Source organism: Aquila chrysaetos (assembly GCF_900496995.4).
Source record: "Aquila chrysaetos chrysaetos chromosome W unlocalized genomic scaffold, bAquChr1.4 W_unloc_2, whole genome shotgun sequence".
Lineage (NCBI taxonomy): Eukaryota > Metazoa > Chordata > Aves > Accipitriformes > Accipitridae > Aquila > Aquila chrysaetos.
In genome coordinates this window covers 1,094,870-1,110,522 of record NW_024470322.1, presented here as the reverse complement: position 1 = coordinate 1,110,522, position 15,653 = coordinate 1,094,870, and the positions used below count along the sequence as shown (strand labels likewise).

Sequence of the window (15,653 nt, the reverse complement as noted above, 5' to 3'; positions counted from 1 at the left end):
CCCTGGTGATGGGTCATTCAGCTGAACCAGAGAATCAACCAATGCCAGTATCAGTCGCCTCTATACACAAGAAGAAATGGACATGAAAATCAGCTTGTTTAGTAAAGGAGGACTGTCGTGGTTTCAGCCCAGCTGGTAACAAAGCACCACACAGCCACTCCCTTGCTCCCCCCGCCCCTGGCCACGGTGGGATGAGGAGAAAATATAAAGGCAGGCTCGTGGGTTGAGATAAGGACTGGGAGAGATCACTCACCAATTATGGTCAGGGGCAAAAATCCAGACTCAACTTGGGGAAAAAACAAAATCAATTTAATTTACTACAAATCAAATCAAAACAAGGATATTTGGAATTAAAACCAAACCTTAGAACACCTTCCCCCCACCCCTCCCTCCTTCCTGGGCTCAACTCCATTCCCGGTTTTCTCTACCTCCTCCCCCTGGCGGCAAAGGGGAACAGGGAATGGGGGTTGGGGTCAGCTCGCCTCACATTGTCTCTGCCGCTCCTTCCTCCTCAGGGGGAGGACTCCTCACTCGTCCCCTGCTCCACCGTGGGGTCCTTCCCACAGGAGACAGTCCTTCACAAACTTCTCCAACATGAGTCCTTTCTGTGGGCTGCAGTTCCTCACAAACTTCCCTGGTGTGGGTCCTTTCCGCGGGCTGATCTTCAGTCACACACTGCTCCAGCGCGGGTTTTCCCATGGAGTCACGGCCATCTTTGGGGGCCTCCACTCCACCGTTCACCTCCATGGGCTGCAGGGGGACAGCCTGCCGTCTCACCACAGGCTGCAGGGGCATCACCTCCTCAGGCGCCCCTCCTCCCCCTCCTTCCTCACTGACCTTGGTATCTGCATAGGTGTTCCTCTCACATTCCAATCCCCCTACTCACTGCAGGTTCCCCTTCTTAAATATGTTATCCCAGAGGCGCTACCACTGTCAATGATTGGGTTGGCCTGGGCCAGAGGCGGGTCCGACTTGGAGCCAGGGGACCATCTAGCAGCTTCTCACAGGAGCCACCCCTGCGGCCCCTGCCCTGCTAGCAAAAAAAACATGCCACACAAACCCATAACAAGGACAAAGCAGGGCCATCACGAGAACAGGAGGAAGAGGCAGGACCAGAGGTAATCACACACTCTCTATCACTGAGTGAGCTGCGAGATATGCGCAAATATTTCAGCTGTCGTCCAGGCGAGCACATTATCACCTTGCTGCTTCGATGCTGGGATAATGGAGCCAGTATCCTGGAATTACAGGGTAAGGAAGCCAAGCAGCTGGGATCCCTTTCTAGGGAAGGAGGCATTGACAAAGCGATTGGAAAACAGACACAAGCCCTCAGCCTCTGGAGGCGACTTCTGTCAGGCATGAGGGAAAGGTACCCCATCAAAGAAGATGTTATATGTCACCCAGGCAAGTGCACCACCATGGAGAGTGGTATCCAGTACATGAGGGAATTAGCCATGCTGGAGCTGATTTATGATGACCTGGACAATGTGCAGTTATTCAAAGATCCAGATTAAGTCCACTGCACATGACCCACATGGCAGAAGTTTACATGGAGCACACTGTCGTATGCCAGCTCACTGGCAGTAATGGACTGGCAAGATGAAGAGGGACCAACGGTGGATGAATTAGCTGTCCGACTCTGGCAATACGAAGAATACCTTCCTCCCTTGTCTCGGCTGGGGAGAAATTGCTAGACATACTAGATGAGAAACTGTTCCAAGAGTTCCAGCAATTCAAAGAGGATATGTCCTACTCCCCACCTGTACAGACCAGTATCTCAGCTATTAGGAGTAAGTGTTCCTCTGCCTGAGAGAGAGAATATAGAAGATACACACCAGGGGGTACCCTGTGGTTTTACCTGTGTGACCATGGAGAGGAGAGGAGGAAGTGGGATGGAAAACCTACCTCAATCCTAGATGCACAGGTACATGAATTGCGAGGAAAAACAATCGCAGATGAGGGTTCATCCAGGGAAAATTGCTGCTCCAGTCGCTGGGCTGTGTGAGCAGTGTGCCAGACAGAGTGGAAGGGCTGATCTTACTTCTGATACTATGAGAAGGAATTCTAATCTGTTTTTAAAAAAAGTGAGTGGAGAATCCTATGACTAACACTAGAGGAGCCCTGCCTCCAGCCAGGTGGAGGAGAAGGACAATGGGGTTTACTGCACTGCGTGGATTCAATGGCCTGGCATGTTAGACCCACAGGAGTATAAGGCTCTAGTAGACACCGGCGCACAGTGTACTCTAATGCCATCAAGTTATAAAGGGGCAGAACCCATTTGTATTTCTGGTGTGACAGGGGGATCCCAAGAGTTAACTGTATGGGAGGCTGAAGTAAGCCTAACTGGGAATGAATGGCAGAAACACCCCATTGTGACTGGTCCGGAGGCTCCGTGCATCCTGGGCATAGACTATCTCAGGAGAGGGTATTTTAAGGACCCAAAGGGGTATCGATGGGCTTTTGGTATAGCTGCCTTGGAGACGGAGGGCACTGAACAGCTGTCTACCCTGCCTGGTCTCTCTCAAGACCCTTTGATTGTGGGGTTGCTGAGGGTGGAAGAACAAGTGCCAATTGCTACCACGACAGTGCACCGGCGGCAATATCGTACCATCCGAGACTCTCTGATTCCCATTCACAAGTTGATTCGTCAACTGGAGAGCCAAGGAGTGATCAGCAAAACTCGCTCACCCTTTAATAGTCCCATATGACCAGTGTGAAAGTCTAATAGGGAATGGAGAGTAACAGTTGACTATTGTGGCCTGAATGAAGTTACGCCACTGCTGAGTGCTGCCGTGCCGGATATGCAGGCCACAATTTGCTTTCACTTGGAAGGGCATCCAGTACACCTGGAATCGACTGCCCCAGGGGTGGAAACACAGCCCCACCATTTGCCATGGACTAATCCAGAGTGCACTGGAGAAGGGTGAAGCTCCGGAACACCTGCAATACCTTGATGACATCATCGTATGGGGCAACACGGCAGAAGAAGTCTTTGAGAAAGGGAAGAAAATAATCCAAATCCTTCTGAAAGCCAGTTTTGCCATAAAAGAAAATAAGGTCAAGGGACCTGCACAGGAGATCCAGTTTTTAGGAATAAAATGGCAAGATGGACGTCGTCAGATCCCAATGGACGTGATCAACAAAATAGCAGCTATGTCTCCACAGACTAATAAAAAGGAAACACAGGCTTTCTTAGGTGTTGTGGGTTTTTGGAGAATGCATATTCCAAATTACAGTCTGATTGTAAGCCCTCTCTATCAAGTGACCCAGAAGAAGAACAATTTTAAATGGGGCCCTGAGCAACAACAAGCCTTTGAAGAAATCATGCAGTAGCCCTTGGGCCAGTCCAGGCAGGACAAGATGTTAAAAATGTGCTCTATACTGCAGCTGGAGAGAATGGCCCTACCTGGAGCCTCTGGCAGAAAGCACCTGGGGAGACCCGAGGCCGACCCCTGGGGTTTTGGAGTCTGGGATACAGAGGATCCGAGGCCAGCTATACTCTAACTGAAAAAGAGATATTGGCAGCATATGAAGGAGTTTGAGCTGCCTCAGAAGTGGTTGGTACTGAAACACAGCTCCTCTTAGCACCCCGACTGCCAGTGCTGGGCTGGATGTTCAAAGGGAGGGTCTCCTCTACACATCATGCAACTGATGCCACATGGAGTAAGTGGATTGCACTGATCACACAACAGGCTCGCATAGGAAACCCCAGTCGCCCAGGAATTGTGGAATTGATCACGGACTGGCCAGAAGGCGGAGATTTTGGAATGTCGCCAGAGGAGGAGGTGACGTGCTGAAGAGGCCCCACTGTATAATAAACTGCCAGAAAATGAGAGGCAATATGCCCTGTTCACTGATGGGTCCTGTTGCATTGTGGGAAAGCATCGGAGGTGGAAGGCTGCTGTATGGAGTCCTACACGACAAGTTGCAGAAACTGCTGAAGGAGAAGGTGAATGGAGTCAGTTTGTAGAGGTGAAAGCCATCCAGCTAGCGTTAGACATTGCTGAAAGAGAAAAGTGGCCAGTGCTTTATCTCTATACTGACTCATGGATGGTGGTAAATGCCCTGTGGGGGTGGCTACAGCAATGGAAGCAGAGCAACTGGCAGCGCAGAGGTAAATCCATTTGGGCTGCTGCACTGTGGCAAGATATTGTGTCCTGGCTAGAGAATCTGGTTGGAAAAGTATGTCATGTAGATGCTGACATACCCAAAAGTCAGGCCACTGAAGAACATCAAAATAACCAACAGGTGGATCAGGCTGCCAAGATTGAAGTGGCTCAGGTAGACCTGGACTGGCAACATAAGAGTGAGCTATTTATGGATTCATGGGCCTGTGACACCCCAGGCCATCAGGGAAGAGATGCAACATATAGATGGGCTCGTGATCGAGGGGTGGACTTGACCATGGATACTATTGCACAGGTTATCCATGAATGTCAAACCTGTGCTGCAATTAAGCAAGCCAAGTGGTTAAAGCCCCTGTGGTATGGAGGGTGATGGCTGAAATATAAATATGGGGAGGCCTGGCAGATTGACTATATCACACTCCCACAAACCCGCCAAGGCAAGCGCTATGTGCTTACAATGGTGGAAGCAACCACTGGGTGGCTGGAAACATATCCTGTGCCCCATGCCACTGCCCGGAACACTATCCTGGGCCTTGAAAAGCAGGTCTTGTGGCGACACGGCACCCCAGAAAGAATCGAGTCAGACAACGGGACTCATTTCCGAAACAACCTCATAGACACCTGGGCCAAAGAGCATGGCATTGAGTGGGTGTATCACATCCCCTGTCATGCACCAGCCTCTGGGAAAATTGAGCGATACAATGGACTGTTAAATACTACATTGAGAGCAATGGGGGGTGGAACTTTCAAACATTGGGATACACATTTAGCAAAAGCCACCTGGTTAGTCAACACCAGAGGATCTGCCAATCGGGGTGGCCCTGCCCAGTCAGAACTTTACGCGTTCTATAGAAGGGGATAAAGTCCCTGTAGTGCACATAAGTATGCTGGGGAAGACAGTCTGGGTTACTCCTGCCTCAGGCAAAGGCAAAGCCATTCATGGGATTGCTTTTGCTCAAGGACTTGGGTGCACTTGGTGGGTGATGCGAAAGGATGGGGAAGTCTGATGTGTGCCTCAGGGGAATTTGATTTTAGGTGAAAATAGCCAATGTATTAAATTGTATTTTAATTGCTATATAACCCTGCCACTCTATGTCATCATTACTGTAATTGTTATATGCTATATCAATGGTATTATAGTGAGAATCAGATTAGTGAAGAATGAACCTTGATAAAACTCAGCAAAGCGCAGTAGTGATGGAACCAGAACTGCTTTCAGCATGCAACAGTCCAACAGTGCACACCATCGTCCTGCTGCGCCCCATGTCACCCGCCCGCCACATGACACCAGAGCCGAATCCTGCTCTGCCGACTGAGCGGACTTTGCATCATCCTCCTGCCCAGAAAGACTGGTATGACAGATGGAGCCCAAAGTCATGGAGTGAATGAACTTGACATACATTTGATAGAGATGGCCCATAGACTGCAGGAATGATATCTGTGTGTATATATTAAAACACAGGAAAAGTGGTGGTGATTAATTGGAAAATGTATCGGGAAGGTTGGGACCTGAGCATGACGTAAATGGTGTAGAATAAGGGGTGGATACTGTCCTGGTTTCGGCTGGGCTAGAAATAATTTTCTTTCTAGTCGCTGGTACAGTGCTGTGTTTTGGATTTAGTGTGGGAATAATGTTGGTAACACAATGATGGTTTAGTTGGTGCTAATTAGCGCTTATCCTAAGTTAAGGAGTTTTCATTTTCCCATGCTCTGCTAGCAAGCAGGTGCAGAGGAAGCTGGGAGGGAGCATAGAATCATAGAATCATTTAGGTTGGAAAAGACCTTTTAAGATCTTCGAGTCCAACTGTCAAACATGTCCACTAAACCATGTCCTGAAGTGCATTATCTATGCACTTTCTGAATACCTCCAGGGATGGTGACTCAACCACTTCCCTGGGCAGCCTGTTCCAATGCTTGACAACTCTTTCGGTGAAGACATTTCTCCTAATATCCAATCTAAACCTCCCCTGCCGCAACTTGAGGACATTTCCTCTCGTCCTATCACCAGCCACCTGACAGAAGAGACCAGCACCCACCTCACTACAACCTCCTTTCAGGTAGTTGTAGAGAGCGATAAGGTCTCCCCTCAGCCTCCTCTTCTCCAGACTAAACAACCCCAGTTCCCTCAGCCGCTCCTCATAAGGCTTGTGCTCTAGACCCTTCACCACCTTCGCTGCCCTTCTTTGGATGTGCTCCAGCACCTCGACATCTTTCTTGTAGTGAGGGGCCCAAAACTGAACACAGTGTTTGAGGTGCGGCCTCACCAGTGCCAAGTACAGGGGAACAATCACTTCCCTGCTCCTGCTGGCCACACTATTTCTGATGCAGGCCAGGATGCAGTTGGCCTTCTTGGCTACCTGGGCACACTGCTGGCTCATATTCAGCCGGCTGTCAACCAGCACCCCCAGGTCTTTTTCTGCCGGGCAGCTTTCTAGCCACTCTTCCCCAAGCCTGTAGTGCTGCATGAGGTTGTTGTGACCCGAGTGCAGGACCCGGCACTTGGCCTTGTTGAACTTCATACAATTGGCCTCAGCCCATCGATCCAGCCTGTCCAGATCCCTCTATAGAGCCTTCCTACCCTCGAGCAGATCAACCCTCCCTCCCAACTTGGTATCGTTGGCAGACTTACTGAGGGTGCACTCGATCCCCTCGTCCAGATCATTAATAAAGATATTAAAGAGAACTTGCCCCAAAACTGAGCCCTGAGGAACACCACTCGTGACCCGCCGCCATGTGGATTTAACTCCATTCACCACAACCCTCTGGGCTCGTCCATCCAGCCAGTTTTTTTACCCAGCGAAGAGTACACTTGTCTAAGCCATGAGCTGCCAGCTTCTCAAGGAGTATGACATGAGAGACAGTGTCAACGGCCTTACTGAACATCCACAGCCTTTCCCTCATCCACTAGGCGGGTCACCTGGTCATAGAAGGAGATCAGGTTGGTCAAGCAGGATCTGCATTTCGTAAACCCATGCTGGCTGGGCCTGATCCCCTGGTTGTCCTGCACATGCTATGTGAGTGCACTCAAGACAAACTGTTCCATAATCTTCCCCAGTACCGAGGTCAGGCTGACAGGCCTGTAGTTCCCCGGGTCCCCCCTCCGACCCTTCTTGTAAATGGGCATCACATTGGCAAGCCTCCAGTCACCTGGGACCTCCCCTGTTGACCAGGACTGCCGATAAATGATGGAGAGTGGCTTGGCAAGCACCTCCACCAGCTCCCTCAGTACTCTCGGATGGATCCCATCTGGTCCCGTAGATATGTGAGAGTGTAGATGGCGTAGTAGGTCACTAACTATTTCCTCCTGGATTATGGGGGGTATATTCTGCTCTCCGTCCTTGCCTTCCAGCTCAGGGGGCAGAGTACCCTGAGGATAACTGGTCTCACTATTAAGGACTGAGGCAAAGAATGCATTAAGTATCTCAGCCTTTTCCTCATCTCTGGTGGCTACGATCCTCTCTGCATCCAATAAAGGACAGATATTCTCCTTAGCTCTCTTTTTGTTGTTAATGTATTTGTAAAAACATTTTTTGTTGTCTCTTACGACAGTGGCCAGATTGAGTTCTAGCTGAGCTTTTGCCTTTCTAATTTCCTCTCTGCATGACCTAACAAGATCCCTATACTCTTCCTGAGTTGCCTGCCCTTTCTTCCAAAGATGATAAACTCTCCTTTTTTTCTTGAGTCCCAGCAAAAGCTCCCTGTTCAGCCAGGCCAGTCGTCTTCCTCGGCGGTTCGTCTTGTGGAATAGCCTGGTCCTGAGCCATTAAGATTTCCTTCTTGAAGAATGTCCAGCCTTCCTGGACCCCTTTGCCCTTCAGGACTGTCTCCCGTGGGATTCTCTCAACCAATGTCCTGAACAGGCCAAAGTTTGCCCTCCGGAAGTCCATAGTGGTGGTTTTGCTGTCCACCTTCCTTGCCTCACCAAAAATTGAGAATTCTATCATTTCATGGTCGCTAAGCCTGAGATGGCCTCTGACCACCACATCTCCCACCACATCTCCCACATAGCGAGGACAGCTGACCCGAACTAGCCAAAGGGATATTCCATACCATAGAACGTCATGCTCAGTATATAAAGTGGGGGGAGTTGGCCGGGAGGGGTGGATGGCTGCTCGGGCATCGGTCAGTGGGTGGTGAGCAATCGCATTTTGCATCTCTTGTTTTTTCTTGGGTTTCATTTTTTAATTTTTTTTTTATATTCCCTTTCATTATAATTATAATTGTTATATTTTATGATTATTGTTAGTATTATATTCTATTTTACTTTAGTTATTAAATCATTCTTATCTCAACCCTTGAGTTTTACTTTTTTTCCGATTCTCCATCCCACTGGGAGTGGGGGAGTGAGCAAGTGGTTGCATGGTGCCTAGTTGCTGGCTGGGCTTAAACCACGAAAAATGGAGACTGCACAACCTCTCTGGATGCCTGCTACACTGCTTGACTGTCCTTATGGTTTTTCCATGATAGTTATTGTAATGCATTTAATATGTGTGTGACATTTGCTGAACTGCAGAAATGGACATCACGATCTTCTGCAAAACAAAACTGTCCAGAGGTTGATTTATATGAACGTCAGGTAAGAATCTCTGGTTATTGATAATGTTTTTAAAACTGCTCTTTGGGGTGGGGTTGTTGTGGTTTAACCCCAGTCAGCAACTAAGCACCATGCAGCCGCTCACTCACTTCCCCCCTACCCAGTGGGATGGGGGAGAGAATTGGAAAAAAGAAGTAAAACTCGTGGGTTGAGATAAGAAGGGTTTAATACAGCAGAAAAGAAGAAACTAATAATGATAATAATAATAATAAAAAGACAATAATAATAATAAAAGGATTAGAATATACAAGTGATGCACAATGCAATTGCTCACCACCCACCGATCAACACCCAGTTAGTCCCCAAGCGGCGATCCACCCCCACCCCCACTCCCCCAGTTTATATACTAGACGTGATGTCACATGGTATGGAATACCCCTTTGGCCACTTTGGGTCAGCTGTCCTGGCTGTGTCACCTCCCAACTTCTTGTGCTCCTCCAGCCTTCTTGCTGGCTGGGCATGAGAAGCTGAAAAATCCTTGACTTAGTCTAAACATTACTCAGCAACAACTGAAAACATCAGTGTGTAATCAACATTCTTCTCATACCTAACTCAAAAACATAGCACTATACCAGCTACTAGGAAGAGAATTAACTCTATCCCAGCTGAAACCAGGACACTAAGTGTTCAGGCTTCATTGATGTGTTAATAGCTTATATATGTGGCCAATTAACTATGACAGTATGCAGAACTCAAAATTTTCTGAGCCCTGATGTTTCTTATGATTCATCCAGGTATAATTCTGAGTCACCTGAGTTACCCCTGTCATTCATCTCAGTCAATGGTAAAAGTACAAGATAAACTTCCTGGAATTGATAAACTTGTGTAAAGAGTATGCTTCAACGGGAATTACTTGATTTCAGATATTTAGGTTTGTAAAATCAGTCCGTTAGTGTTAGTTATTAATTCTTTTCAATAAAAACTGTAATTTATCATGAGACACTTATTTTTACATGATTAATTATTTGTTAACTACTTAAGAAAAAAACTTGGCAGGCAGTAAAGGGAGGCAGAACACTTGCAGTTGTTCCATTCACTGACTCTTTCTCTCTTCAATATTATGTTTAAGAGGGCTTGAATATTTGATTCAAAATAATACAACTTTTTATTGATCTTTATTGCTTTTGACAAAGGTGTCATTGAGTTGCTGGCACGATGACAGGAAATAAAGGCATTTATGTTTACACTGTATATAGTGATGGTGTAGAGTCAATAAAACTTGTGATGAGGAAAATATATTTTTTACTGTATTTTTGACATGTATATCTGTTATGTGGTATTTCTTTACTCATTTCTCAGTCAAATCCTAGTGGAAAAGTCTTGAAAAATTTGTTATCATTACTTCATTTTTTGGGAAACCAAGAAAAATTAGAGAACATTATCAAAGAGAAGAGCAAATCTGAACAAAGACCCCCCCGCAAAAAGCATTGCAACAGCTGATCTAACCATATATTAATAATTCTCATTTGTTCTGTATCTGCACTGCAATTAAATTTTGTCATTGTAGTGTTTCTAAAGCTTATCCAAACCGGACTTAATGCAGCTTAAATACAAATATCAGCAAAGCTGTGACGCTATAAGCACAGATCAAGTCTGCTGAAGACTGTAGGACTCTTATGACTCTGATCATACGTCACTATTTTCAGTTCAGAGCAGTCATTCCTGTTTCTCTGATACCCCAGAGAACTTGCCAGCTCATTTTAAAGTTTCTCTGAAATTCATCTATTCTTCCTTTCTTTGGGAAGTATTTTTTTAATGGTGAAAGCAATTGTTAGTAATTAGGGTGTCCTGGTTTCAGCTGGGATAGAGTTAATTGTCTTCCTAGTAGATGGTACGGTGCTATGTTTTGAGTTCAGTATGCAAAGAATGTTGATAACACTGATGTTTTCAGTTGTTGCTAAGTAGTGTTTAGACTAATGTCAAGGATTTTTCAGCTTCTCATGCTCAGCCAGCGAGAAAGCTGGAGGGGCACAAGAAGTTGGCACAGGACACAGCCAGGGCAGCTGACCCAAAGTGGCCAACAGGGTATTCCATACCATGGGACGTCCCATCTAGTGTATAAACTGGGGGGAGTGGGGGTGGGGAATCGCTGCTCAGGGACTAGCTGGGTGTCGATTGGTGGGTGGTGAGCAATTGCACTGCGTATCATTTGTACATTCCAATCCTTTTATTATTGCTGTTGTCATTTTATTAGTGTTATCATTATCATTATTAGTTTCTTCTTTTCTGTTCTATTAAACCGTTCTTATCTCAACCCGTGGGTTTTGCTTCTTTTTCCCGATTTTCTCCCCCATCCCACTGGGTGGTGGGGGAGTGAGTGAGCGGCTGCGTGGTGCTTAGTTGCTGGCTGGGGTTAAACCACGACATAGGGTATTATTTTTATATCTGAACTTTCAAGGAAGCATATATGTGCCTGTTGGTGGAGGGTCACTGTGAGACAAACCTCTCATATTTTATCCAGATTTTGGTCGCTGGCTGATAATGAGAGTCACAATACCAAAAAAATTCAAATGCTGCTTTGTCTTTTTTGTTTGCTAGACTTAAAGGTTGATGAACTCTAACTTTTTCTTCACTCAGTATATTTAAGGCGTTTGAAGGTTTGAATTTAGCAAGGGCCTCTCTCAGTACCATGAGTTGTCTTATTTAAATCTTTGGATTAATTCAAGGCTATCAGTAAAATCATTTCACTGCAGATTCATTATACATCTTTCTCCAAGCAAATATATTATGAATTTGAGAAATTCATTAGAGTAGCAATAATGGAAGGTAGTAGTAAGGTTCTTGAAATGTGTCATAGTTTTATACTTTAATCATTTGTTTGTTCTACAGATTGTGTTGGACTTTCTGCTCTTAATCAGTGCTTTTCCAAGTATTTTTGCATTTTGTAGATCGCTGTCTTTTTATTGTGTTTTTACATTTAACCTGATGGATTTTGAGGCTTTCTATCCTTCTCATTTAGACGCAACTTCAGCTTTTTGTAGGATGCTTGCTTTCTTCTTGTAATTTCCATTTCCCTGCTGTTTAGCCTTGCTTGGATTCCTTTTACTCACTCTTGATATTTTGACAGGTGGTGTATATTTGTTCTCAGTGTCCAGTGTGTTGTCTAAGTAGTCTTCACACTGCCTGTACAGACTTTACTCTTAATTATTTTTTGAGGAAGCTTTTTGTATTTCTATTTATTTTTCTTTTTTAAAATTGAACGTAACTTGGCTTTTCTTGCTCTTGCAAAGATACTGTATTTAAGTACATCATTACAGAGCAACCGAATAATGCAGTGAACCAGGTCTTGCACAGTGGACCAAGTCACTCAGGACCAAGTCAAGAGTTCTTTGGCTTTTGTGGATTCCTGGCTAGCTGCTCCAAGGAACCATCATTGGCAGTGTCTAAAAATTTAGTCTTGACATTGGGTCTAGTACCTGATCTAGTACTGTTATGTTTCCTTTCTTCTTAGTATGTCTGATGGCCTTCAACATCTCATAGTTGCTATTATCATGTTGTTTGGGTGCACAATAATGTAGTCCTAATGCTATATTATTTTTTTTTAGACCTGGAATTTCAGTTTTTACAGATTCTCTTGCTGATGCTTATATATATATTCATGTGGTATAATTCCATATCCAAGATAATATCTTTTTTTCACTTAATACCTTTGGTACTTGCTGCTTGAGCTTTGAAGACACATTTTTGTTGAGATGCAGAATGTTACTTCGGGTTCATTTCTCAAAATAGCTCTCATAACATAGTGGCACGTGGTCTAACAATTTGCTGAAAACATTCTTGACCAGCTCTATTAAAGTTCACTTGTCAAAAAAACCCTGTCTATAGACTTCTTGCGGACACATGTAGCTTATTTCCCTATAGGTAACAAAGCTTCTTAAAGGGAATCCTTGACTGATGTGATTTAGAGCCACTCACCATTGTGATTATACCATGTCCCAAGGTCCTAGTTGAGATACAGTAGCTAAATTCAGCATCTAAGTAATCATAAACAGCAAGGTTGGAAGGGATTGAAGGAGTTCCTCTTAGACCATTCTTTAAGATAAACTGTACCTGTTGTTATTTCTGAAAGGCATTTGTCTAACCTGTGTATTGGGTTTGTGTGGCAAGGTTTTGGTAGGAGGGGAGTTACAGGGGTGGCTTCTGTGAGAAGCTGCTAGAAGCTTCCCCTATGTCTGACAGAGCCAATACCAGCCGGCTCTAAGACGGACCCGCAGCCGGCCAAGGCCGAGCCAATCAGTGATAGTGGTAGCACCTCTGTGATAACATATTTAAGAAGGAAAAAAAAGGTGCAACAGACACAGAAATGGCAGCCAGAGAGAGGAGTGAGAACATGTAAGAGAAATAGCTCTGCAGACACCAAGGTCAGTGAAGAAGGAGGGGGAGGAGATGCTCCAGGCACCAGAGTGGAGATTCCCCTGCAGCCCGTGGTGAAGACCATGGTGAGGCAGGTTGTCCCCCTGCAGCCCATGGAGGTCCACGGTGGAGCAGATATCCACCTGCAGCCCATGGAGGACCCCACGCCGGAGCAAGTGGGTGCCCAAAGGAGGCTGTGACCCCGTGGGAAGCCTGCGCTGGAGCAGGTTCCTGGCAGGACCTGCGGATCTGTGGAGAGAGGAGCCCACGGAGCAGGTTTTCTGGCAGGACTTGTGACCCCGTGGGGGACCCACACTGGAGCAGTGTGCTCCTGAAGGACTGCACCCTGTGGAAGGGACCCACGCTGGAGCAGTTCGTGAAGAACTGCAGCCCGTGGGAAGGACCCATGTTGGAGAAGTTTGTGGAGGACTGTCTCCCGTGGGAGGGACCCCACGCTGGAGCAGGGGAAGAGTGTGATGAGTCCTCCCCCTGAGGAGGATGAAGCAGCAGAGACAACGTGTGATGATCTGACCGTAACCCCCATTCCCCATCCCCCTGTGCCACTGGGGTGGGGTAGGTAGAGAATCCGGGAGTGAAACTGTGCCCGGGAAGTAGGGAGGGGTGGAGAGAAGGTGTTCTGAGATTTGGTTTTATTTCTCATTACCCTACTCTGGTTGATTGGCAATAAATTAAGTTAATTTTCCCCATGTTTTGCCCATGGCGGTAATTGGTTGAGTGATCTCTCCCTGTCCTTATCTTGACCCATGAGCCCTTTGTTATATTTTCTCTCCCCTGTCCAGCTGAGGAGGGGGGAGTGATAGAGTGGCTTTGGTGGGCACCTGGCATCCAGCCAGGGTCAACCCACCACAACCTGTTACTAAAGACATCCTTTTCTTGTCCCCTCCTTCTTCTTTCCCTTCTCTCCTGCAGCCAAAAATTCCATTTTACTAGCTACTAGGGAAAGTCCCATTTGTATCTGCAATGCCTGATTTATGCTGAAATTGTCAGTACAGTTTATTTCTCAACAAAATTTTATGGTGCTAGTTTAATATAGTATGCTTCAGAATTTAAATAGATACTTACTAATAGCTAACAATTTATTGAATTTGTATCTGTTTTGACTTTTCCATATAGATCTGTCTAAATTTTAAGATATATTTATATTTCTATATTTTGCATTATACACACACACACATGCGCGCACACGCACAGAAATATGCATGTATACATATATACTTTCAATTCAAAGTTTCCTGTTATTTAGAGGGAAAATGAGGCATAACTGTGTTGGTTGAAGATAAAATCACTGTTGTGGTGTGTATTAGAAGTATTCTTAGAAGAATCAAGCTGAACAATGAAACGTTGTGTTGAGATGTTCTTCATCTGTGCCACTAACTAGACTGTACAGTGTGATTTGCTTTTGCTATGTTAGAGCACTGCATTGAATTGTGTTTGTGAAGTCAATAAAAACTATTTTATCATTGATAAAACAGATGCCAGTTAACTATATTACTTTGCTTAGGGTTTGGCAATTATAGAGGCTAAGACAGAGTTCAATGTACTTTACTATATTTTTATTTTACAGAGGCCCAGAAGATGCAATAAATGACTGCAGAATCCTTTTTATAGAGGAAATGTACAAGATTGAAAAGCCAGGAGCTTATCCACTGACATTTGGAGATGGAGATTTCAAAAGTATGCTTTTTTTATTGTATGATTAAGACTGTTAGTTAAATATTTGAATGGCATTAAAAAAATTAAGGGATTAGAGCACAGAATTAATTTAATTAAGGTTTCTTTTGTGTGTAATAAAAGAATTGTTATTACACAGATTTTTGGTTTGAAAAGTTTTTACTATAACTTTATTATATGGCATATTGAGAATAAATATAATATATCAACACATTAGTGCTATGAATATAATCTCATAAGCAGATAAATGGCTGATATTTTAGATGATCTGTATGGAGTGAGTTCATAGTCTGAGATAAGTTCCTAGGCAGGTATCCGAATCACAAAACTTTCTATCATAATTGACATCTCAGTTGAGTTCTTAACAGATGCAAAAGACTGAAAGAGTCGATACTGCTATCTCTAACCCTGGCATTATCTAAGAATGAAAAATCATTAGCTGTATAGAACAAGAAATTGTCAAGCTTGCTAGAACTACGAAAAAAACAGATATATTTGATTTTAGATTATTATTTGACCACTTATGTCCTTCTGAACACTAAATACACCATGTCTCCTCCTTGCCCCCCCCAAAGGGCAGTTCTCTAAAAAGCAGTTTAACATTGTATCCTAAGTTTAAAAATATGTGAAAGTTAAAGAACAGGAGTTATAAGACAGTGTTTATAATGGGAACACTGAGAGGTTCATCTGTGGCATTATTGATAGATATTACTGAATTTTAAAAGCAGCAAATTTATCGCAGTTTAGTTTTCATTTATAATCTAAGGCTAATATTTGTGTCATTGTATGTAGGTGTCATTAATACACAAGACTTTATTTGCAGTGTACTATTAAAGAAATGATGTCAATCAGATTTATTTTTTTCATTGTTTATTATTTATTTTTAT

The 15,653-nt window shown here is 44.7% G+C and overlaps 1 protein-coding gene across 2 annotated transcripts in view; it reads left to right on the top strand.

The window, feature by feature from the left end:
• LOC121232946 (E3 ubiquitin-protein ligase UHRF2-like) overlaps positions 1-15,653 on the top strand; it is a 169,322-nt gene that overhangs the window by 100,102 nt on the left and 53,567 nt on the right. For both annotated transcript variants that reach the window (XM_041121465.1, XM_041121464.1), the window contains one exon: positions 14,660-14,769. In XM_041121465.1, the coding sequence (XP_040977399.1) occupies positions 14,660-14,769 (110 nt within the window). The remainder of the gene's footprint in view (positions 1-14,659; positions 14,770-15,653) is intronic.